We start from the raw sequence: 23,716 nt of genomic DNA on the forward strand, positions 1-23,716 counted from the left end.
TTATTCTGATGCTATAGTGAGGAGTGGGTATCTATAAATTTATGTGGGTTTTTGCAAACAAAACATTTAAGACAATGAGAAAGAAAATTTAAGTCAGGTGGAAATGGATAGATATGTATTTGTAGATAGTCACTCTGCTTAATTAAGGGGAGAAAAACCCAGTGGATTACAACTGTGCTATAAATAACTTGTAACAAGTATACAGGCAACAACTTAGTCCAATTAGTTTGTATGTGAGCATTTTTCTGATCTAAAATGTAGCTGAACATTTTATGAAAATGTTTTTCAGCCTCTTCTTTGTTTCTTAAACACAGTTAAGACTTCTAAAAAAAGAAAAAGAGAAAAGATAAAGCAAACTTCAGGCAGTACTGGTCAGACCTCTGTCTAAACAGAGACATAATAATTTATACTTTGAAAGAGTTATGTGATTCCCAAATCATCTCCGTCACATGAATCCAAACTTGTCTCAGTCTGATGAAGTCTCTTTCACTGTCCAATAGGAACCTGCATGTTTCAAAATGGATTGGGGAAAAAGGGTGTTCCAAATCAGGCAGATTAGTACAGATGTATGAATTACAATACTGTTGTTTAGAACTGAAAGACTACCAGAGTTCACGTTCTGGAGCTATGTTTTATGGATTCAAATTCCAACACTGTGGTTGTGACTGGTAAGTTTTTTATTTTATTATTATTTTTTTTAATTTGCTTCCTCTTTTAGCCAGACATGGAATGCACACATGCCTGATCTTTGTCATAAACAGTTCCCTGGAGGGAAATACAGTAGCAACTGGTCACAGTAACAATTCCAAATGGAAAATAACTCACTGCTGTGCCTTCCTAAGAAAATCAGATGTATATCTGCCCCTTTATTGCCATCCAGTTTGGTTAGTTGTTCCCTTTCTCTCTCTTTTTAAAAAGAAATCTTTGACATCTTCTCCTGTCAGTTGTGTAGCTGTCGGCAGTATAAACTGTCAGCAGTATAAACTAATGTTAGATGAACCTGACCCAAAAGGAGCTCTGAAGCAGTAAAACTAGGTTGCATCACGCCGGCACATAATCAGGGTCTAGAATTACAACAACACGTGGCAAATTTCAGGGTCTCAGTTTCACGGCAAGGTAAGAGAAAAATCACAAAAGGAACAGCAGCCTCATCACTGCTAAACTAGACCATTAAAATTAAGTATACCAAATAAGCACACCTGAGCATGCAGGTCAAGGCATCAGATTTGAAAGTTTTCTTTCTAGCTATAGGTAATCCTGAATCACAACTGCAGACCCACCAACTACAGAGGTTTTTGAGCTTTAAAAAGTTAAAACTCTTAAGAAATGCTGCTACCCACTGTAGCTCGACATGTGAGTTGCTGGATAATTTTCCACTATAGGGCATCTGAGGACGTAGGGATGAGGCTGAAGCTACATCAACATATTTGCCCATGATGAGCTCCTAGTTAGCTTTTCCCCTTACATGGTCTTTTAGGCAGAGACTCCTCCACTTGTTGAAATAGCTTTAGAACGACGTGTCTGTTAGACGCACAGGTGCCACTTAGAGGTAATAATAGAGAATTATCATAGCGTGCCTCAATCCCATTTTTCACCTGCTTGTAATATAAACTTGCAGGCACTGCTCGCAGCTTTATTATCAACTACCTAATAATATTTCATCCAATTTGATTTTTATGTTGGCTTAACTATTTCAGTACAGTAAGGCCTTCTTACAGTGATTTCTTTTCATAAAACAGCTTTACCCGAAGCAATAGTTCTTTCTGACCAGAGCTGTAATTTACATATTGCATTGTGAGTCAGTTCAGAACTTACATTTTACTATAAACAGAGTTTCACTCTGACTTGGTCCCACTATATTCTTCACTGGAAGTGAAGTGGAACAAGCATGGAATGATCTATATTTCCTCTTTGGGAAGAAAGGGGGTCCTTTATCCCCCCCCCCCACACACACACACACACACACACGACAGTGAAGCCTGTGAACCTCATTGCCACAAGTTATCGTTGAGATCAAAAGTTTAGTATGATTTTTAAAAAAGTATTAGATATTTGTAGGAAGAAAAGGAAAAAAGGAAGAAAAATAAAAAAGAAAGGGAAAAGGAAAAGACAAATATTATAAGCAATTTAAGGTAGGTGTACCAAGTAGGTGGCCTAAAAAAATCTGTGTTTTTTTAAACAGAGTCACTGCAGCCTTTATACTATAGCTAAGGCTGTATAGTTTCCATAGAAGTAACATACTTTTTTAGGGACGAAAACAACAAATTTTATGCACTTCTGTGATATTTTACTACATTTTTGATACTCTTTCTTTCATTGAGGTTTGTTAATTTAAAAAACAATGCACTTTAAAAAATGGGGATTAAAATAGCTTTACAGGCTTATCTGTATTAGTTGTTGCACTGACCAGGATCTAAGACATTGCCTACAACCCACAAGTGCATACTATCTGATGTGATTTGGGATGAGGATGCAGAGAATGGGATGAGTAGAGCTAGTGGGGAATTTTCCAAATAACTGTTTTTCCTGACAAAATGCCCTTTTCAACCAAAATGAAAAGTGGTCATTTTTTCATTTTTGATGACAAAATTTTAAACAAAAATCAATTTCTCTTTTTTTCAAAAAACTGTCCATTCATCTCAATGGGCAACCTCTTTCACTTTCTCACTTTTTTCCCCACCTTTTCCACATGGAAAAAACATAAGTGAGAGAAAGTGGGGGAGGTTTTACCTACCAAAACAACGCAATTTTTTCAAACCATTTAAAAGAAAATTGATTAAAACATGATCGTGAAACATAATTTACCTTTTTCAATGAGCTCTAGCGATGAGGATTCTGTAGTGATAGTAAATGGAACAGAACACAATTTGATTTCAACACCTTTTCCTCTAAAAACTATTTCAAATCACTCAACACTGATGTAGTAGGTAATGATGGGGCTGAGTCTCCTATTGTGTGAGTAGCTCTATTGGCTCCAACATATCCACTGACTTCAATTACACTAGCCACCTAAGAAGGAATCACTTAGTAAACATTCCAGGATCAGGCCCTAAGTGGATGCATGTGTTCTCTGTAAAAACGGAGACAATAGAATTCCCGAAAGTATTATAAAGGCTGTGTCCATCCGGTCGACTCAATCCACAACCAAGAATATCAAGGTCAAAAAGAACAAGTATATGAGTGCATATAGGTTGGGCATATAATCCAACTCATGGTAATTAGAGTTCGAGCATAGTTTAATAGCACTTCTCTTTGGTTTCAGGCTTTGGTTCCTTTCGACAACACCTTGTTAACTCTAGCTGGGAAGCAGTGAAGGTAAGAACTGAAGAGGTTTTTCATGCAGGTCCACTTAGGAAACAAGAAAGGGGGATGCTTTGACTGTAACTTTGTTCCTTCCAAGAAAAAAAAGGGCAGAGGAAAAAGCAGAAACTGCTGAATGAGTAAAAGATGAAAATGCAGGTATTACTCATAATGCTTAATTTTGCTTTGAGGTTTTTAAATCTGCCTTTTAAGTAATAGCCTGGCCTTGAAGAATTTAAAAACTGGACATATTTTTGCTATGGTGCCAGAACACCACCTTCCAGTATCGAAGAAAATGCAGAGGCAATACGTTTGTTATATTTCGTTATATTAAATGAACTGAACTAAAATTGTATATTTACACACATGCTGCATATATACACACAACCACCTTAATTACAGAAACTGGAAAAGAATCACTTTACTACAACAATCCCTAATAGTCTGTGGAGGATCCTCATTACCCACCGTCGTGTCACATAGCTATGAGCAAAGATCATGCAGTGTCCCTTGGCTCCAGCTGTGCCTTTTTGTTCAACTTTGCCTTCCCACTTTCAGTTGTTACCAGCCTCCACTGCTAATACTGAAAAACAAGATTATTCAGATATGGGTTTTCCCATTGCTGGACTCTGTCTGTAACAAAAACATCCCTGAATTCCACCTTGCTACAGCCAAGGAAGATGAGCTTTGGAAACTCCTTTTTGCTCCCCAACCACATGGGAGATCTGAACACATGTCTCGGAGACCCAGATTTGATCATTTCATCAATCTACTGCAGGTGTTAAAAAAAAAAAAAAAAAAGGTGGTTTTCAATTAATATTTGGAGGAGTCCACATTTCCTGGCAAGCACCATTTCCCCAAATCAGGTAAATTTCTGATTACATTTCAGAAGCATAACTTAAAAGGCTCATCTGGTGTTAAACCAAGCCAAATCCAGGTGGGAGTTTACCTCACTTCCTCAAATCTGATTTAAGGTTGTTGCACTCAGACATAAGGGGAGGCTGAACTTGACGTATTTCAGAAGCGGGCACTTGGCTAACTGTAAAACAACAGCCCATTCCATAATATTTGAAAACTGCAGTATTGCAGCAGCAGGTTTTATATGATTTATTAGTTGGGTATTTTAGTATCATAGCACTCTCAAAAAGGTTAAAGGCTGCCATAAGTATTTCTGAGCAGCAGGAGCAGCTATAGATTTCTGCTGAGTGTGTGTACGCGTCATCTCTGTTCAGGACCATTTCCAGCAATTTGTAACACACAAAATGGCTGCTGCAGCTTTCAACACACAACCCTACCCCAATTCCACTTTCTCTCCTTGGGCATTTATTTGTACAATTAATCTAAGAGAAAGTCTTTCACACAAGCTGTATCAACGTACTTTGCTGAGTCACATGGACAGACAGGACTGCAAAGTAGAAAAGAGATTATGAAAATGAGATTTGAAGTGAGATAGAGAATGGATGAGGTGGAGGGATTGAGGGGGGAAAACCGGTTCCAGATGATAGTAGAAAAGCAGAAGATGCAGAGAATAATGGTGAGAGTACACAGCAGGGCTGAGAGGAGCCCAGGGAATGATGAACAGAGGTGGTGGTCGTGGTCTGCTAGGATGGCTGAAACATGTCCATAAAGAAAACAAGAAAAAGAGAAAGATAGGTGCAAAATTCATCTGGACCATTGAATACACTAGGACCCAATACAGGAACAGCAGAAGTAAGACGTTAGTGCACCATAACAACTGTACTTGGTGATGATGCAGTGTCCACTGCTACAAGATTACATCCTTTATGCAAGCTCTAATGATAGCTATTGAAGATTTGACTTTAATTAAATTGAAGTGCAGTAAAGCCAAGATTATTGAGATACTCCCGGTTGGCAAATTTTCCCCAGGATCAAACCAGAAACCAACTCCTCTAGGAATACAGTTGTCTTCAACGAATGTGTACAGGAGAGAGCAGGGGATGGGGACACAGATCAACACTGGAGGGGGATCTTAGCGTTTGGAAGAAGAAATCCATTAGGCATTCAGTGAAGTGATGAGAAGGTAGGTAATCCAATCCGTATAGGCTACTAAAAGCAGAACAAACACTTCTATTGTACCTTTCAATACCCCAAGCATATCAGGAGGCCTATAAGTTATCCCACCCCAAACCACAAATATTTATCACTTGACAATACGCTTGGTCATCACCAACTGATTTCCATTGGTCCTAATTTTAGACACAGTATCATCTTATGCTGGTTGAAAATAAAACACGTTCTTTATCTGCAAGCAGAACAGCCTAATGCCAGAACACGCTGATGAAACAAGTTTTTGTAACATGTCATGTGCCTTCTGTGCCAGGAAATTATGTAACGATAGCTAAAACATTCTATAATTAAAAATACCTACGTCACAGTGCACAGGGATCAAATCCCCTTCTCTCGGCTCCAACACCCTGTATGTGGGATTAGTTTCTGCTTGTGTTGGAGATACTGCCTTGATTTCTGATTCCATTGTGGTGCAAAGAAGCAAAATCCAGATGATGGAGAGAACAGAAAAACAGGAAGAGTCTGGAACTTTGATAGACCAGTGGGTTGTTCTGGTTGGCCTGCACTTAAATAGCAATATGGGGCCAAATTCCACTTGCCTTGGTCAGACGAGTAGTCCTGGGGTCTTCAGGAGGCCTACACACACAAGCTAAAGTTAGCAGAATTTGGCATGTACATTTGGTTGGTCTGAGCTCCTGCTACTCCTTACACAATCCTCCACATTCCTCTTCTAGACCCACTGCCACCAAGGACTGACATTACAGGCACCCTCCTTCTAGTCAAGGAGAACTGGGCCAAATCCTGCTCTCCTTATTTACACTGAAAACCTGTTGAAGACCATGGGAATTTAACTGGAATAAGGCAGGATTTGGCCCTCCATGTGGAGCTTTTCAGCCGCGACTCTAAGTTGACTGGGGGTCTGTGTGTGGATCACTAAGTGATGCGAGGCAATCCTACCACCCCAGAGGACCAACCATTAACACACCCAGGACTGTATAGCAGTAGTAGCTTTACTGACCACATCCATTCAGGCTGGCTGTCTATCTAAAACTAGTTGGCACGCCCCTAAACACTCTCAGCATCAGGGCTTGTGTAAAAAGTCTGAATGACGTGGCAGTCCCAGCAGCCACCGATCTGTAGGTCAGAGTTCAGCTTGCTCCCCAGTTCCTGCAGGAGCAGGGCAGCAATCACAGAACCAAAAAGCATCGATGCAGTTTCACCCTCAGTACTCTTCAGCATGGAGGATTATAGGCAGATTCCTCTCATCCTGGGAACAAAGACTTCTCTCCCTTGAGCCAGACCTTTCCTCTTAAAATCCCGCTTCCAGCTGCCAGGCACTCCCTCTCAGGTTGGCAGCTTCAAACCTCTCTCTTCAGGGAGTGGCAGGTACTTTGCTCTTCCACATACGATTACTGAACCCTTCTTGCTAGCTGTAGGATACACTCCCCCATCCCAACCTCATGGATCCATTGAGAGCAGTCTTTCCTTCTGTTATTTCAAAGCATTAGTCAGGCACACAAATGTGGGGAGGGTCATTTGGAGGATAGTGCCTCTGTTTTCAGTGACTAGGCTGAATTCCCCTTTTTTGCCATCCTGAGAAGCCAGAACACAAGAATGAACGAGCCAGTCTAGGTCCATGACTGCTACCAGGCTCTGAACTCATTCATACTGTCCTGGAAAGAGACACCCCATTCCTCACCCAGGAAAGGACCAGTGAAGGTAAGTCCTCCAGGCCTGCCTAGAAAGGCTGCAAGAAAGCAGCCAATCAGAGTACAGCAGGCATAGTTAAAAGGCTGCAGGGCTTGAGCTAGTCAGTTCCGGGCTGGGACCAGAGGAGTAAGAAAGGGTGCTTCTTGATTGATGCTGGAGGTCCAGGGAAAACCAGCAGTTGGGTTCTGGTGGCATTGGCATTTGGTGAGGGAGAAGAGGAGTGAGGAACGTCAGCCCTGAGATAAGGGTGAAGAGGAAGGAGCTACATGGGAAGCAGTCCAGGGAATGCCGCAGCAGCAACTATTAAAGAAAGCAGCAGGTAGTTGCTATTTGTAGGGTCCCTGGAGTTGGGACCTGGTGTCCCCCTCCCTCCCCCAGCTGCTGGGGAAGCAGCTTAAGCCCAAGGGATAAGACTGAGTATTAAAGGTCTGAGAAAGGGGGTAGAATTTGTACAGAACACCAGAGAACTGCTGAGGACAAAGTCATCAGGGAGAAAGTCCTGGGGGCAATGCTCTGTACCAGTACAGGCATGGACTTAAAGCGAGCCCAGAAGGTACTGAGGTCTGAGCCCAGAGACAAGGCTAAAGACATTAACAAGGGCACAGGGACAGGACTTTTTACCCTGGAAGTGGTTCCTTCCTAGGTTGAGCCACTGAAGACCTGCCTGACAAGGGCAACAGCCAACAGAGGGGACCGGGAGCAGAGAGAAGGGGCAGGTTTGCACTCAGCTGTCAGGAGGCGCTCACGAGACATCTAAAAGGATTTTGCTTTCCTAGTTGGTAAAACACTGCATTTGATTGCCTATTTTGTGATATAAATAAAATACACATAGCATGTGTCGAATACCTGCCATGTTTGCATTAGCATGAGTTCACATCTCAGCCCAAGAAGATACACACGCAAGGCATCCATCAACATTACTGGGAGTTGCATCCCTAGATGTCCCAGTCTTCAGAAAATACACCGCTTTAGTACTTAGGGGGAAAGGACAAATCAAAAGGAAGTGAAGATATAAGTGGTTCTATCAATTCAGGGTCACTGAGAAATGCTTTAAAGTTTTTACTAAACACAGGGCCTGGCACGGTTGACTAGTGCTGGAAAGACTGAGCTTTCCTTTTAGAAACCTGTCTTTGTAAAGTCTTCCATGGCTCTTATAACTCCAGTCACCTGAAATACCCTCTTAAAATATTCATGAAAGTGCAGCAGCAACTTTTAGCTCTTGAAATGTGGAGCATAATTCTCACTTTATGGGAAAGCAACACACACAATATATTTACCTCAGATCAGCTGGCAAATTACAGTCAGTGACTGCAGAGAGATACGGTGGGTGAGGTACTATCTTTGCCAGACCTGAAGAAGAGCTCTGTGAAAGCTCAGAAAGCTTGTTTCTTTCACCAACTGAAGTTGGTCCCAATCAAAGATAGGACCTCACTCAACTTGTCTCTCTAATATCTTGGGACCAGCATGACTACAACAACACTGCAGTCAGTGATTGACAATTTGGCTGCTCAGTGTCATTCAGAGTTCCCTCAGAATCACAAATGACTTGAATTATTTACTTCATACTATAGACCCACCTAGTCCCCTCCACCTGACCCTGTTTCTAACTCTCCTTCAAACAAGGTCAGGTGTCTGCCATGTGACAACAACCAATAAATAAATCAGGGGAATGCACAATCAAGATCAGTGTCCCAACTAGATAACAGGACTCAAGCCTAAACAGAGTGGCAAAACTCAGCATAATTAGTCTATTATGATTGCATGAAAAGGGAAATTGTCAACTATTTCTAAAAGCCAGTTTTTCTAGCGGTGGCTGAGACACAGACCTCAAGCCCTGTTCTTTACTCGGCTATTGAATCTGTGATTTTAGGAAATTTGTCATTTAACCTCTCTGACTCACTTTAACCAGCAGTGAAGAGACTGTTATTTTATCTACCTCAGAAGGTTTTTGTGGCGCTTAATTAATGTTTTTAAAGTGCTTTGAAATCCTTCAGTGAATGGGTACAGAGAATTTAAAGCTATTTTTAAAGGGTTTTTAATTTAAATTTTTCAGGTTTCCTTTATTTATAAAACATTCTGAGGAGCTGAAAGTAGATCTGCAGCCCTTTAAAAACCTCTTTTTACATTTATTTACATGTTTGGTAAACATATATTTTAATTCCCTGATTCTTACCCCAGCACAATACATTTATAACACCGCATGTGCAAAAGCGCCAGCATGATTCTGTGCCTAATCTGCATGAACAATTACTTTAAAATGTGTGTGAAATCATGGTAACTGACTGCATGAAAATGCAGTTGCGTATCTGTCTAGGTACTGTTACCCCCTTTTGACCTGAGTAGTTAGCCAATATTTGGAGTTTTGTGGGTTGTTTCCATTAGGAGAAGTTGATGATGGAGTCCTGTTTCCTTAAACACAATAGGACTCAAACAGGAGGGAAATTTTTTTGTTCATGGTTCCAAGCCTCTTTCCAGCCAGTCCTCTGCCCCAAAATTTCCCTTCTCTTCAGGCTATGTTTCCAGGGCATCTCTTGCTGTCTGCTTGGCCTCTCTCTGCCTGTTCTCTGGCTGCTACTTAGAGATACACACCATCAAACAATACCCAGCAAAACCTTCCATCGACAGAGCTCACTCTCTGGCCAGCCTTGCATGTGGCTTGTGTATTGTTTCAACTAACTTATTCCAAAAAAGGACCTTAACAGCTTCTTACATTTATTTTGAATGAAGGGATATTACATCCACCAGCTTCACCACGTCACACCCAACCTCCATCATAACAGTATGTATTTGGTCCTCATCACTATAATATTAATGTGACCCATAATATTTAATTGATTATTGTCTTCATAGCAACCCTGTAGAGTAAGGAAGTATCATTCCCATTTTACAGGCAGGGAACTGAGGCAGAGGATAGGTTAAGTGACTTGTCCACTGTTACATAGGTAGCCTGTGGCAGAATCAAGAATTGAACCTAGTAACTTAACCTCGACTGTCCTGTCTCCCTCTGACTATTTGTATGCTTACATTGTTGCCAATTTTGTGCACAGAAATGCATGCATGTCGTTGAGAAAAATCTAGTCCATGTCACCAGGAATTGGCCCAATTCTGGGAACCATATTGTACAAGGCTTACAATATTGCTTTTGGCCTTGTCTGAACATAAATTTGTACTGGTTTAAACAAACTTTTTTTGTTAAACTGGTGCAAACCTTTGTGTAGGTACTTGTATTCCAGATTAAAAGAGGCTTATTTCAGTTCATTTTAAGCCTGTTTCTAGTTGATTTACAGTAAACTATGCCTGGTTTAAACCAAAATAAGAGTGTCCACATTGCCCTTTCACTAAGTCCGTTAAAAAGTCACAACTTCAGTTAAAGTACTGCAACTTTTCATATAGACAAGCCCTTAGTAAACAGGTAGCCCTACAAATTGGTACCTTGTTTGCTCAATGACTAGTGTCCTCCTAAAAAAAAGTCAATATCTGGAGGATAACACCTCAGCACGTCCTTCTCTATTTGAAAACAGATTGAATTTGAGGAATAAACTGCTAGGAGAGCACCCTGTGACTATTTAATTATGTAAGAACTTCCGGGTATTCCAAATTATGGTCCATGACAGTATCAGGTGGTTTCTAAAGCTCAAGGTACCTGCTTACCCAGAAGCTGTCCCATTTTATAATTGCTACACCTGAGCTCACATGTTCTTCCTAGATTACTGTTGTCTCCATTCTTATAGCGTGGTGTTTCATAGGACAGTCAGCACTCTGGCAAGGTTGGGCCATGCTCCCCGGGATCATTAATCACACAGCACCCTACCAAACACTGCTCCTCACTCTTTGGAGGAGCTCCCCATGAACATCCACAAACCTCATTATCCTCCTCCTTAAAACGTTCCTTTGTGGTAATGCCTACAAAAACTTGAAAACAGTTAAGCCGTTGGTGTGCAGCTACCACAGCTTATCATGCTGATCAGTAGCATCTCATTGTTTCCTTGTACTCCCTGTCAGTATCCATTTGTGGTTTCTTGTCCTATACTGAGATGTAAGCTCTTTGAGGCAGGGGCAGTCTTTTTATTCTGTGTTTGGACAATGCCTAGCATAATGGAGGCCATGGTCCACGATTAGGGCTATAAGGAACTATAGTAATACAGAAATAGGCCACGTCTATACTACACACTTTGGACAACACAAGTTACATTGGCATACAGCCACCAAAGTTGGAATGCTTGTGTCAGTGCAAAAGTGCAGTGCACCCTGGGTAGTATCAGAGTGTCACATGCTGCCCTCTGGCACAATGCTTTTGGGGAAATTTTCCCCATGTGTTGTGGGATAGAAACGACCCAGGAATCTCTGGGAGCTAGGGGTCAAGTTCCCAGCATGCAACTTCTCCAGCCCCTAATACCGTCCGTATCCCATAATATCTGCATTTAAAAAAAAAAAAAAAAATTACCACACACCGTGGGACAAATTTCAGTGCCCACCACCTCTGACAGAAGCACGGAGCCCTCAGAGCTCTGCACTATTCTCATAAACATTGGAAGCACAGGACACGATTCTCCCGTATCTGCAGACTTGCAGGAAGTACCACATCAACGGGGGACACGGCCATTTATTCGATGAGAATTTGCTGACACAGTGAAAAACAATTCAAGGTTGCTGGTGGTGTTCATGGACGCCGGTGGTACTTCAGCCAGTGCTCATTTCACAGGCCCAGGTGGGATTGCATTGTAATTCAGGTATGGGGTGACAGGCCGTGGCTGCAGAACCTCTAGATGCTCAACCCAGCCCTCCAGGGACACGAAAAAGAAAAGTTGCACTGACAGCAGAAAAGTGAGTGCCAATCACACTGTGGAAGCCTGCAGTGCCAGATTGCTACTGGTCAGTGGGAAACAATTTTGGAACTTTGGGGCCATTGCCAGGCAAGTGAGTAGGGCCATTAATTGTCTCCCGCTGTGCAGGACTGTGACTCTCTGCAATGTGCAAGATGTTGTGGATGATTTGCACCTATGGAGACCCCAGTCGTGGTGTGGTGACTGACGGCACGCATACCCCTATTTTGACACCTGCCTGCCTTGCCGTAGAATACATCAACAGAAAGGGCTATTTTTGTACAGATATGCAAGCGTTGGTGGATTACTGGGGATGCTTCACTGCTATCAGTATGAGCTTGTCAGAGAAGGTGAATGATGTGTGCACCTTTAACAGCAGAGGACTTTTCAGAAATCTGCAAGCAGAGACATTCTTTCCTGAGTGGTGGATTACCTTTGGCAATATTGAAATGCCAATAGTGATTCTGGGACCCAGCCTATCCCTTGCTCCCCTGGCTCATGAAGCCATTCACTGGCCACCTCAACAACACAAGGAAAGATTCCACTCACGGCTCAGCAGGTGCAGAATGACTCTTGAATGTGCTTTTGTTAGATTTAACCATTGTAAGGAAAAACGCATGCAAACGCTTATCTGAGGTCCCTTCCCCTTCATTGGGCTCATCCGTGCTCACCTGGAGGGACTGGCTAGACTGGGGCAGTCTCAAACAGGTCCTGGCTTGTGATATGGCTGGAGCCTCCTGCCGTGTCTCTTCCTCCACCTCACTGTTCACAGCAGGAGTCTCTGTCTGGGGCTCCTCAGAGGTATCCATGGTGCTGTGCTGAGGGTGTCTCCACCAAGTAGGACGTGCAGTTTGTTGTAATAGTGGCTGGTCTCTGGCTCAGCACGAGATTGATCGGTCTCCCTGGCCTGGTGGTACGCCTAGCCAAGTTCCTTTGCTTTCATGCAGCAGTGCTGCTGATCCCTGTCATACCCCTTTGCCTGCCTCCTCCACGCAATCTGCTCATAGATGTCCTCGTTACTATGGCTGGTCCATAGCTGCACCTGCACAGCTTCCTCTCACCACAGGCCCAGGAGATCCAATACCTCCTATCTACCCCTGAGGCAGGATTGCATGCAGCCAGCATGGCTGGCTGGACGGTTACACAGAAAAAGGAAGAGAGGCTAGGTGTGCTTGCCACTCTGGGCGATCAGGAAAAAGCATTTTAAAAACAAGCAGGAGGTTTGAAAGGAGACATGGGGATAGCTTCCAGTCTCCAGGACTCCAGGGCAGTGGAGTTTACAACGGAGACCAGCGCGGTTCATGTTGCAGGGAATGTGGCATTCTGGGACAGCTGCTGGAGGACTGTTGGGATCGACACAGGTCATACAGCGCCTACACTAGCTCTGTGCTATCCTCAGGAGGTTGACCATGGCTCCGCACTGTTTGGGGAGGTAGTTTTATTGCGTTGCCATGACAGGACGCGTGCGTCATCCAGAGCAATTTGGGCATAGAATCATGCGCAGATAGGTTGACGAAAAGCGGCTTGTGTCAACCTAAATCTGTAATGTAGATCAGCCTAAATAAAGATGATAATATTAAATTATTTAGGATCTAACAGAGATTGTATCTTCCTTTCTGTCCCTGATGCAGCCTTCAACACTTTGCGGCTAATCAGAATTCCTCCTGTATAAACTACGGGCCAAATTCACCCCTGCGTGTGTCGCCATTGATAGAGATGGAGCAATACCAGAAATGAATTTGGCCTAGTCAGTTACAATTCAAACTAAGAGTTCAAGAGGTGAATGACAGCAGCAGCTTTAACGTTTATTTTTGGTCCCCACGTCCTACAGAGAAGTTACAGTCAGTCACATTACCAAGGCCTTGCAGTTAAAAGAGGAAAAGATCTCATTAAATATTCAAACTAAATATGCTTTAAAATATAAAATGCTAATCGTAAATTGGCTCGGGTTTTATGTTTTTGGAAGCAGAGACACAGCACTGCATTCTTAAGCAAAGATGATGCAACGGCCTCTCAAAGACTGTCAGTGCCCGGAGGAAAAAAGGCTGGCAGTGTTCTCCAAATGTGTTTACTTCCCCACAGGCATTGTTTCCTTGCTCGTGTCACATAGTTTATTGAGCACAGCTAATCAATGTTTCCGCTGACAAGAAAATTGGAACAGTTTATTTAGGAAGTCAGTGTTCAAGGGCAAATTTCCCAGTCCACAGAGTTTAGACCTGGGCTCCTTCCATGCAAGTGTCCCTAGTGAGAAACAGGTCCGCTTTCCCTTAAAGGCACCGGGATGCGATCCCACCGTGCCCCTTCCCCAGTACTCACCTAGTTTCCCACCAGACCCTTCCCTAACACACACCAGATTCCTTCTGCAGATGCCTGCTTCCCACAGCAGATCTACCTCATGGCTTACCAACCACTCCCCTGCTCCCTTGCCCTTAAGCCCTACTGTCCTGACCAGAATCCCCCCATGATTCATCCGTTAACCATTGGAACAACTTACCAAGGATCAGGGTGGTCTCTCCATCAGTGGCAATTTTTAAATCAAGATTGATGTTTTGCTAAAATACATGCTTCTGCTTCCAACAGGAATTAATTCAGGGAAGTCCTATGACCTGTGTAGTACAGGAAGTCAGACTGGATAATCATAATGGTCCCTTCTGCCCTTATAACCTATGAATCCTTATGAATCTTCTGGATGCCCCTTTCAATGATGATTCCCTCATTTTGTCTTCTGAGGGTGGTTGGCTGGTCCCTCCTCCAATCTGGCTTTTTAGATGGTGGCATTATTTCTCCCACCCCAAACCCAGAGCAAGAAACCAAATTCTTCAGGGAAAGCGTGGGGGTTCATGTCTTTTATAGGCAAAGCAAGAGGAGAATCCCATCCCAGTAAGTAGCATTTCCCTGTATTGAGGAACCCCCTAGGGCAGCTAGGCAGATGTTCCACGGTACAGAGAAAACTTGTCCATTACAGCTGGGGTTCCTTGCACTGATGAAATCACCAAGCCTGAAATAAGTAATCAAACAACAAATATGGCCACCTCTCACAGCCTATTTGATTACAACTCCCTGCTGTTAATAAAATGAAGCTGCATATAAAGCAGGGATATTTCCCACTGTCAACCCTTTTCCCTGTCAAGAGTGTGGGAATTCCTCTTTGTCCAAAGCACCTAAAACTAGAATGAGCCCTAGAAAACAGCATAAGGGTGCATGGTGCCTTGGCAGAAATTGAACTAGGTATCCTCATGGGAATTTTGTATGATGCATGTCTCAGCAGAAGTGTAAGTTTGGCTCTTGAGTCCTTCGACAGGACAGTGTTAGTTATATCAAGGTTTATAAAACATTTTTCATAAGGTGGACATCTTGAGAGAGACACTGTCTCACGGACAACTTTCCTAGCATTGATTGTGTGAACCATCTCCCTTCCCCCTGATAATCAAACATCTCTTTGGCAAAAAAGCAATGGCTTACCTGAAAAAGTGACGACAGGAAAATATTTGACATATTTTAGCTTCTTTTAAAGTGATTTAGCCACTGGAAACAAGGAGAAAAACTAACAACATGTGACCAGCCATCTCTATGGACTATTTGGAAACTGCTAGGGTAGCTATGTTGCATTGCAGTGTACTCTCTGAATTGGACTGAAGTCTGATTTTTCACATCACCCTTTGAAACAATCTAATGCTTTTACAAGCCTGTGTTGCTTCTTTCTACATACAGGAGATGTCCAAGTTAGGCCTTGGTGAAAACATAGACCTACACATCATGCAACTGCCAGTGGCTTACCGAAAAGCAAAGGAGCTTGTCTGCAAAATATGGGGGACTCTTCAACCACTAGTGAGTGATCATTATATAGCTGAATTCTTTCGGTTAAATTAAAATTGAACCAAATAATACAGTCTCTGTTCAGAAGGTGGATACAGCTATATAGTCAGAAAATAGGATAGAAAAGGAGGATAGAACTCCTGAGCGTGTGCCGAGAAGTAGGGTAGATGGACCAGAGAAACCTATTTGAACTTTAAAAATCTCTCCCTCTTTTCAGCACACAAAACAAAGGGTAATATCTTTCAACCACCTGAAGTGATAGTGAGCAATGGAATATAATTTTGTCCCTCTGAGAGGGACAAAATGGACAATCAGGTCTTTGAAGGACAATGCTGTGGAGTGTTTTCATAGTACAGCCACCAAGAATATTAGTGCCAAGGATTCTCTATATTTTTCATTCTGTGAACCACTTCATCAGAGACAGAGCCCTTACGTGATCTCACTTTCTTCTCCCAACCTCCTACTGAGTGAAACAATATGAGAATCATTCTGTGGACCATCACCAAAGACTTCATGAGCCACTGGTGATCTACACCACTGGAAATAGTGATGCTTATAACCTTCATGAGGAGGGCCTTTCCCAAAAGAAGTCATTCAGTCGCTAGAATGGCTCCTGGCAGCTCTCAACAAGGATCTGATGGAGGGAAAGGGCCATTAGACAATCACCCAAAAGTGAACGTTAGCCAGACCATGGATGGACTCAGTGCCTGTTTATAGGAGTGTGAACTGTAACAGAGGTAGCTGAATGTGTGAACAAAGCCAATGTAGCTCTGGGCAAAGAGCAAAAGGGGTGAAGTGCTGGACTCTGACAGTAACTAAATTAAGCTCAGAAAAACAAACATGGAAAAATACATGGGGAGATTTTGGATGCACATCTGAGAAAGCATGGGTGTTGGAGGAATATTTCTCTCCTGTATCTAGTTTAGATGGGGGTGGTGCAGAGATACAGACCTCCTTTGGTTCCTTCACAGCAATCAGATGACAGCTGAAGAGAGCCTTTTACGGGCCGAACAAAAATCTATAGTACCTAGTCATCTATCTAGGTTCTTAGATGATGCTCATCATCAGGACACAAGTGTGTAGCCTTCTAGGATAGGATGACTGCTAACCATTTACTCACTACATATCAGTGTAAGAAATCTACCACATGAATGTTTGAGAAGTTTAAAGAAACAGCTATTATTCAAGAGGTGAATGTACGCTCCTTAGATACATTTTGGGCAACTGTTCAATTTGTTTTTTACTGAATCCCCATAAAAAAAATCTTCCTCTTATAAAAGGAAATGAGATCAACACAGAATGTCAGGCTTTTTAACAATGTTTTTGTGGAATAAATTTGAATCAGTTGTATACATATCACCGCTAGGAAAAAATATTTACACTTTTCAAAAAAAAATTTAGAAAACAAAAAATAGTTCATTATTGAATCTTGGGGTATTACATGGACTGGTAAAGTTGTAATTTTTTTATAGTTATGAAATGTCTATTTTACCACACTAAGGCATGTTCCTCTGAGTAGGCAAATTTTTAAATCAGGAGCACTTAATGAGAATTAGGAACATAAATAACTTTTGCCTAATAGAGACGCATTTATCTGGTATCAAGTGATTAAATGGAACTTACATATAGTGATGAGCATGGTATAAAATATATATGGTGCTTAACTATAAAATAAATAGTCTTGACCTACAACCCATTGATAAACACAGATTTGGGGCTAAATCTTGCAATCCTTGTACATCCAAAACTTTTTATTTAATGAAGTTTTGGGTGTGCAAGAAACTCAGGATTTAAGCTCTAAAAGAAGAAATATAGCTGAAGTACAGGAAGTATCTCTTATTGCAGCATTTTCATCCAATAGAGTATTTGTCATTTTAAAATGAGGCTTTTAAAAAAATCCTTCTTTGCTTAACTGGGAAAACTACTTATCTGGAATAAGAAGCTGCTGACTTTGATAGCTTGATTAAGAGGATTCTTTGTCCTGAGGGCAATGTCATCTGGAGTGGGTCTTTAAAACCTCCCCAAAAGTGTTACACAGTGTGAATGTCAGACAGGATTGGGGAGGTGCAGTTTAAAGTATCAACTAAAGCTTTATGATGAAAATTGGTGCAACTTAATGCACATACTAATGAGGGAATAGTTTAGCTTTTAACAATGGCGCTATATGCAGAATAGTGGAAAGAACTGCTGTAAGTTACAAAAGAACGCTGCATGTATCCTTGTGCTGAATTCCTGATCTGGCTAGATAAAACAAACAAAAGTCCAATTTTGTTCTACATTACAAAGGGTTATCTAAGTTTTCTGTAAAGAGGAGCTATAAGCAAGACACTCCACCTTGGAGCTGGTATTTCATAAACTGCTTGGCGCTATTGCACTGGATGTTTTTAAAAACAGGTCTGTCATTTTCATTTCCTGTTATTCACTCTGGTGGGGGCAAAAAAACAGCTTACTGTTCACATTGGACTCGCTTCATCCTCCAAAGCGATCATCATCCTTGAACAGTGTGGGAAGAACAAAGGCTACAAAGAGATGGATGTTTGTGGTTTTTGCCCAGAAGATGGCTGTTGTCTGTTAGATGGCCCAGAAAGGATTGAGTCTACAATTAATATGAAAACTCTCTGGAAAAACATTTCGGTGGAAGGGATTGATGTCATCTTTTCCAGAGATGCAGGAAGGTAAACACATTATTAGTGGGAGAGGAAATTAAAGCAGCTCATTTCACCTTCAAGAATCATTACAAGGACTTGCTCCCCCACCAATACATATATCTACTTAAAGTTAACAGTCACAGGCGTGAAAAGGACACGAGGGACTGAAAATTTAGACTGAAGATTTGCACAAAAAGTAAGGCCAATAGAAATGTTTCCTTAAATTTGTAAATTCCAGTAGAAACGATTTTTAAAACAAAATATGACAGTGACTCAAATTTTTCAGCACTGTGCAAGATAATGAGAAAGTGATTCTGACTAGCCACTGACTTCAATCCACTTTCATTGTCCAAATGGAGCGAGAGAAGCACAAAAGGTGAACGAGCAGCCTTCAGAGTAAACAAATTGATTTTAAAACTTTTTTTCTTAAAAAAAAAAAAAAGGTGCCTAGGGCAACTAAATTTTTTTAATGTGCTTCTTTAACCAATCTTTAAAACAACAAACAAAAACGAGGATTCTTGAAGGTCAAAATTAGTTTGTTTTTATTTTCAGACTGTTTGGGTCTCGGAGTGATGTGATATAAGAAAAGGGAAGAATTTATCCAGGAAGTATCTTACACATACAACATTTTTTGAAATTGTGCTACTTTTATGTAGGGGGATGGGAAGTGGGGCTATAGAGTGTGTGTGTGTATACACAGTTGGGTAATTTTCCGATCTAATTTAGTTTATGAGATCTCACAAAACAACGCATGTATAAGGATTTTTATTTTGCAGTAGCTATTGAGTGGATGCCCATCAAATCAAGCCAACACTCAAGGAAGGTTTGTTTCTCAACTGTTTTGGGTTTTTTTTAAATTTCCATTTTTTCTAATACAAAGCACATAAACCAAATCTGGCTTAACTGCTTAAACTGTGTTTAATTCAATAGAAGTTTTGCTTTCCTTAATTCTGCTTTTTTTTTTTTAAATGTCATAGGTACATCTGTGATTATACCTATTATACCTCTCTGTATTATGGTAATGGAAGAGCAGCTTTTATACATGTGCCGCCATTATCCAAATTGGTAACAGCAGACTTTCTAGGAAGAGCACTACGAATAATTATCTTAGAGATGTTAAAGCAATGTGGGGAAAAGAATGAATAAAAAGGATGGTTTACAGAAGACAGGCAAGTTTCTCAGAATACAGTAAAATTATTTTACCTTCCTCTGAGGCAACCCTTAAGATTTAAAATAAAACAAACCCAAAAATTACATAGCATGGGAGGGGGGAATTAAAATATGTTCTAAAATCCTACAATAACTTTATTTTAGCCATTTTTTCATTACATAAAAAACTTGAAAGTAAAACAAATTACAAACAAAGGAAGAAATGAAAACAATCTTTTAAGGGAACACCAGTGATTGGTGATTTATCTTGCTAATGGTAACAAATTTACTTCTGATTTAGTATACAAGGAAAAGTCTCAAGAAAATGGTATTTAAAAGGCTACCTTGCCCAAACCCCAAAGACTTGGGAAATGAAATGTCAAGATACAAAGTGCTTTAAAAAGCACGTTGAAAGTTTGTTCCTGATGTCAGATATGCAGGTAGACTTCATACAGCTTACATAAAAAAACTGAGGTGATGTGCATGATTACAACCATACAAAATTACAACTTCATATACACACAAGGGAGAATTTTTCCCCTGAAGCCCAGAAGAATAGATCAGCCATACAAAAGCTCTCACTTGTGGATGAGAATCACATGCAATGCTCCCATCTTGTGGACCTTTAAAATCACCCCTCCCTCACACACACACACGCACAGCAGTTTACCTTTATGTGCCAAACTACTGTCCCCTCCTCAAAAACTCAGAGCTTTTCAGCAGTGACCCTTGCATTTGCTTTCAGGATGCATTAGCAGGAAGCACCTTTGAAAGGCTTAGTCAGCGTGTTTTTAGGGAGAGAGCTGTCTTTTGGCACAAAGGAGATGGTATCATTCATTGCTGGTATTGTGTGCCTGCGCATCAAAGCAGACTCTAAACGTCTTCTGATGAATTAGGGATTACAACCGAAAATGGATTTTTCCAATTTGGCAACAACCACCACCACCGTTATTAAACTGGATTTCAATCACAAGAAAAGAACACTTACCCCATGCTCTAGGTGTCCATGCTGTAAATGAAAAAACTTATACATAGTATAGCATGGGGGAAAGAGACTTTGAGGTCAGATGGTCCCAGGCCATTCAGGGCTTTATAGATCAAAACCCAACAGCTTACATTCCCACAGGAAGGGCAACTCACGGAGCAAGGGCAACACCAGGGCTGCATGCGTTGTCATGGCAGACAATCCCATTTAAAAAGCAAGCTGCTGCATTCTACTCTAGTTTCAGCTTCTGGATGAATTTAAAGGGGTCATTTCTCAAGACAAGCATTGCTGGAATCCAGTCTCACACCAGATCATGGTAAGACGATCTGCACGCAAGAGGAAAGAATGACCTCTTAGCTACATGGATGGAAAGAGGAGTCTTGGTCATTGCTGCCCTTAGATCATCAAAAGCAGCTGGAAATCAAAGCAGATCCCTTGGTAACAACAGTGACATGCTTTCAGCCAAATCCTTTCACTGCTCTCATCCATGTCTCACGCACAGCCAAACACATTAAAATACACTTCCATACTACACTCTCTGGACTGGACAGGACAGAGGCATGAAGTAGGGTGTCACTGTTGCACTCAAAGCAGCTCAGCCCATATTCTCCTTGGTAACCTCACTAATGGCTTCACATACACGCTGAATAAGAGGGGAGACCAAACAGCCATGACATACCCTTCAAGAAACAGCCATTGGGGCAGGAGAGGAATCACCCAATTGGACCCTCTGGGATTTCTCCAAAGGAAAGATATAGAAACAACCTAAAAGCAGGCCAGCCCTCTCAGCCAGTACCATATCAACATCTCCTCAGTGACAAAGACAGCAGATAGATGTATCAGCACAGAGACCTGATCTTTATCCAACTCCAAGCTATGATTATCATGCCATTAAATGCAGTCTGTGTTGTAAACCCTGAATTACAAGGGTCAAATGAGTCAAAAGCATGAAGATACCAACAGCTGTCTTGCCATAACCTTTTTCATAGTCTTAGTAGAAAATGCACTTAGGTACTGGTTGATAATTAGACTGCCAGTGTCTAGAGATGGCTTTGAGCAGTGGCTGAACATATGCTTCCTTCAAAGAAATCAGCATCTTGCCTCCTTCAAAGGAGCCTACAACCTCCACAAATAAAGGACTCAAAGTCTTCTGGGGCTTCAACAATCAAGCTCAGTGACGCTGTCTGGAACTCGAACAGGGAAGGCCTAGCACTTAGACGCTAAACCAGGGATTGGCAACTTTTGGCATGAGGCCTGGGACGGTTTGTTTACCGGCAGCGACCGCAGGTTCAGCCAATCGTAGATCCCACTGCCACGGTTCACTGTTCCAGGCCAACGGGGGTTGTGGGAAGTGGCGCAGGCCGAGGGATGCGTTGGCTGCCCTTCCCACAGACCCCATTGGCCTGGAATGGCGAACTGCGGTCAGGGAGCTGCAATCAGCTGAACCTGCAGGTAAATAAACCGTCCCGGCCCGCCAGTGGATTTCCCTAGCAGGCCGCATGCCAAAGGTTGCCGATGCCTGCACTAAACAGATGTGATACCTTAAATAAAAATAAAATAAAATAATAAAAAAACCCACCAGAAAAACTGTAGGGGGCAGGCTATCAAATGTAGGAGAGGTGGAATTTTTAGTTTTCTGGGACTATACTTTCTTTGCTTAAGTTTGGGCTAGCAAATAACAAAAATCAGAAGACAGACAAATGCATACAGAATTATTTTATTTAACTTAAATCATGTAGTACTGTAACTACTAGAAAAAAGCAGAGTAAGAGAAACTAAAGGAGCCTTAGCTTCAGCCATTCAAAATAGACAAAGTTTCCTTTTTTTCATAATGTAAAGAATCCGGAGTATATCGCAATAACAGGAATAAATTCTTACAACAGAATATACAAAAACATTTTGAAATTTTTTATCATCTACTGATTCATTTTAATATAAACACAGGAATTTCTTTAGGAATAATTTATACACAGCAAGTCTTTTTTAATGTAATAAATTGGCCATGTTATTACTGTTTTAATTTTTTTTTAAAAAAAGCTTTTTTAAACAAGAAAACTTGATAAATGTTGTATTTGCAAATGCATCAGTTCCATAGCGCTTTCTAGTTTTGTTTTTGTCCCAGAGGTAGACATACTCTGGCCAATCCTTTCAACTCAAACCTCACTGGTTTAGAAAACAGAAAGATAATTCTCAAAGGCATCTAAACCATCCATAACCTTCAAAAGGTAGGGGAGGGGAAATGTTCAGTCTAATTTGGGGGGAGAAGGGGAAAGAAAGATCTTCGGTATTCTTACTTAAATAAAAATAAATAGGGACCCTTCCTTGTTCATCTCAACAAAGCTCTAATGATGCTAGATATCTACATAACTTGTATAGGCTGCACAAAACCATCGGATTTGAAGTGATAAGAAATCTGTAAACATAGTTTTATTTTATTCAATGATAACTTTGAAAACTGCCTTTCATCATGCTGTCTATTACGCAGTCACATCCTTCAACCCTGGCAACAATAAGAAAAACCGGTACTGAATAACAACTAAGACTGCTTAGCAGCAATACCTATTCTGTTTCCGTAACCAATGAGGTTCTTTCAATCCATTAACTGCACTATACAGTAAAGTGAAATGACCAGTTAAGATGATCCCACCCAAACCAGAGGGTTCTGGAAGACCAGGATACTGAAGATACAGAACATTTTCCCAAACTCTTTATTTAATTTATTTACTGTACACCGGGACACAAAGCTTGGGGGGAAAGGGATGAACCATGAGTTGGGCAAGTTAATGATCCTTTTTGGCATATTATAAAGCTAGCTAGTAAACTGGTACCATCAAAAAAAAAAACCCTGATCATATACAAACATACACACACACACACGGACACAGGAAAGTGCCTTTAAATTATTTTATAGGCATTTATAAACTACAAACATTTTATAAAATTATTCTATGTATTATTCTTCCATGTACTTACAAAATGCAATGAAACATTTAATTAGTTCTTGTAAACCAGATCTTCGTCAACTGACTACCCGTAATCTACTGGACTTAAAAGCCCTATTGAAAATGCTAATGGATTACTAATCAACATAATGCATACAAAAAAGATGACCATTCGCACATGCACACATACTATCGATAGTCATATGGTACTTGCAAAACACACTGACTGAGAGCTGATGCACAGCAATTCATATTGACCAATGACCTCTGTAAACCTCCAATGAATTTACCTCCACAGCTGGGAAATTAAGAGGT

At 41.3% G+C, this 23,716-nt stretch overlaps 2 protein-coding genes across 2 annotated transcripts in view; one reads left to right on the top strand and one right to left on the bottom strand.

The window, feature by feature from the left end:
• Positions 1 to 23,716, bottom strand: part of IGF1R (insulin like growth factor 1 receptor) — a 308,206-nt gene continuing 284,490 nt past the window's right edge. The window contains exon 21 of the mRNA XM_073304258.1: positions 1 to 323. Coding sequence (XP_073160359.1) covers positions 305 to 323 — 19 coding nt within the window. The 3' untranslated portion in view covers positions 1 to 304. The remainder of the gene's footprint in view (positions 324 to 23,716) is intronic.
• On the top strand, positions 635 to 18,356 carry PGPEP1L (pyroglutamyl-peptidase I like). The gene is made up of 4 exons (XM_073361493.1): positions 635 to 668; positions 3,263 to 3,315; positions 15,573 to 15,689; positions 18,123 to 18,356. The coding sequence occupies exons 1-4, from the start codon at positions 635 to 637 to the stop codon at positions 18,354 to 18,356; spliced, it is 438 nt and encodes a 145-aa protein (XP_073217594.1).

Source organism: Lepidochelys kempii, chromosome 10 (genome assembly GCF_965140265.1).
Source record: "Lepidochelys kempii isolate rLepKem1 chromosome 10, rLepKem1.hap2, whole genome shotgun sequence".
Taxonomy (NCBI): Eukaryota; Metazoa; Chordata; order Testudines; family Cheloniidae; genus Lepidochelys; species Lepidochelys kempii.

Excerpts from the sequence above, each read along its gene's own strand:
- PGPEP1L (XM_073361493.1), top strand. The coding sequence starts at position 635 with ATGGATTCAAATTCCAACACTGTGGTTGTGACTG. Across the intron at positions 669-3,262 it reads CAACACTGTGGTTGTGACTG|GCTTTGGTTCCTTTCGACAA; the intron begins GTAAGTTTTTTA and ends CTTTGGTTTCAG. Across the intron at positions 15,690-18,122 it reads GGGGGACTCTTCAACCACTA|CTTACTGTTCACATTGGACT; the intron begins GTGAGTGATCAT and ends GCAAAAAAACAG.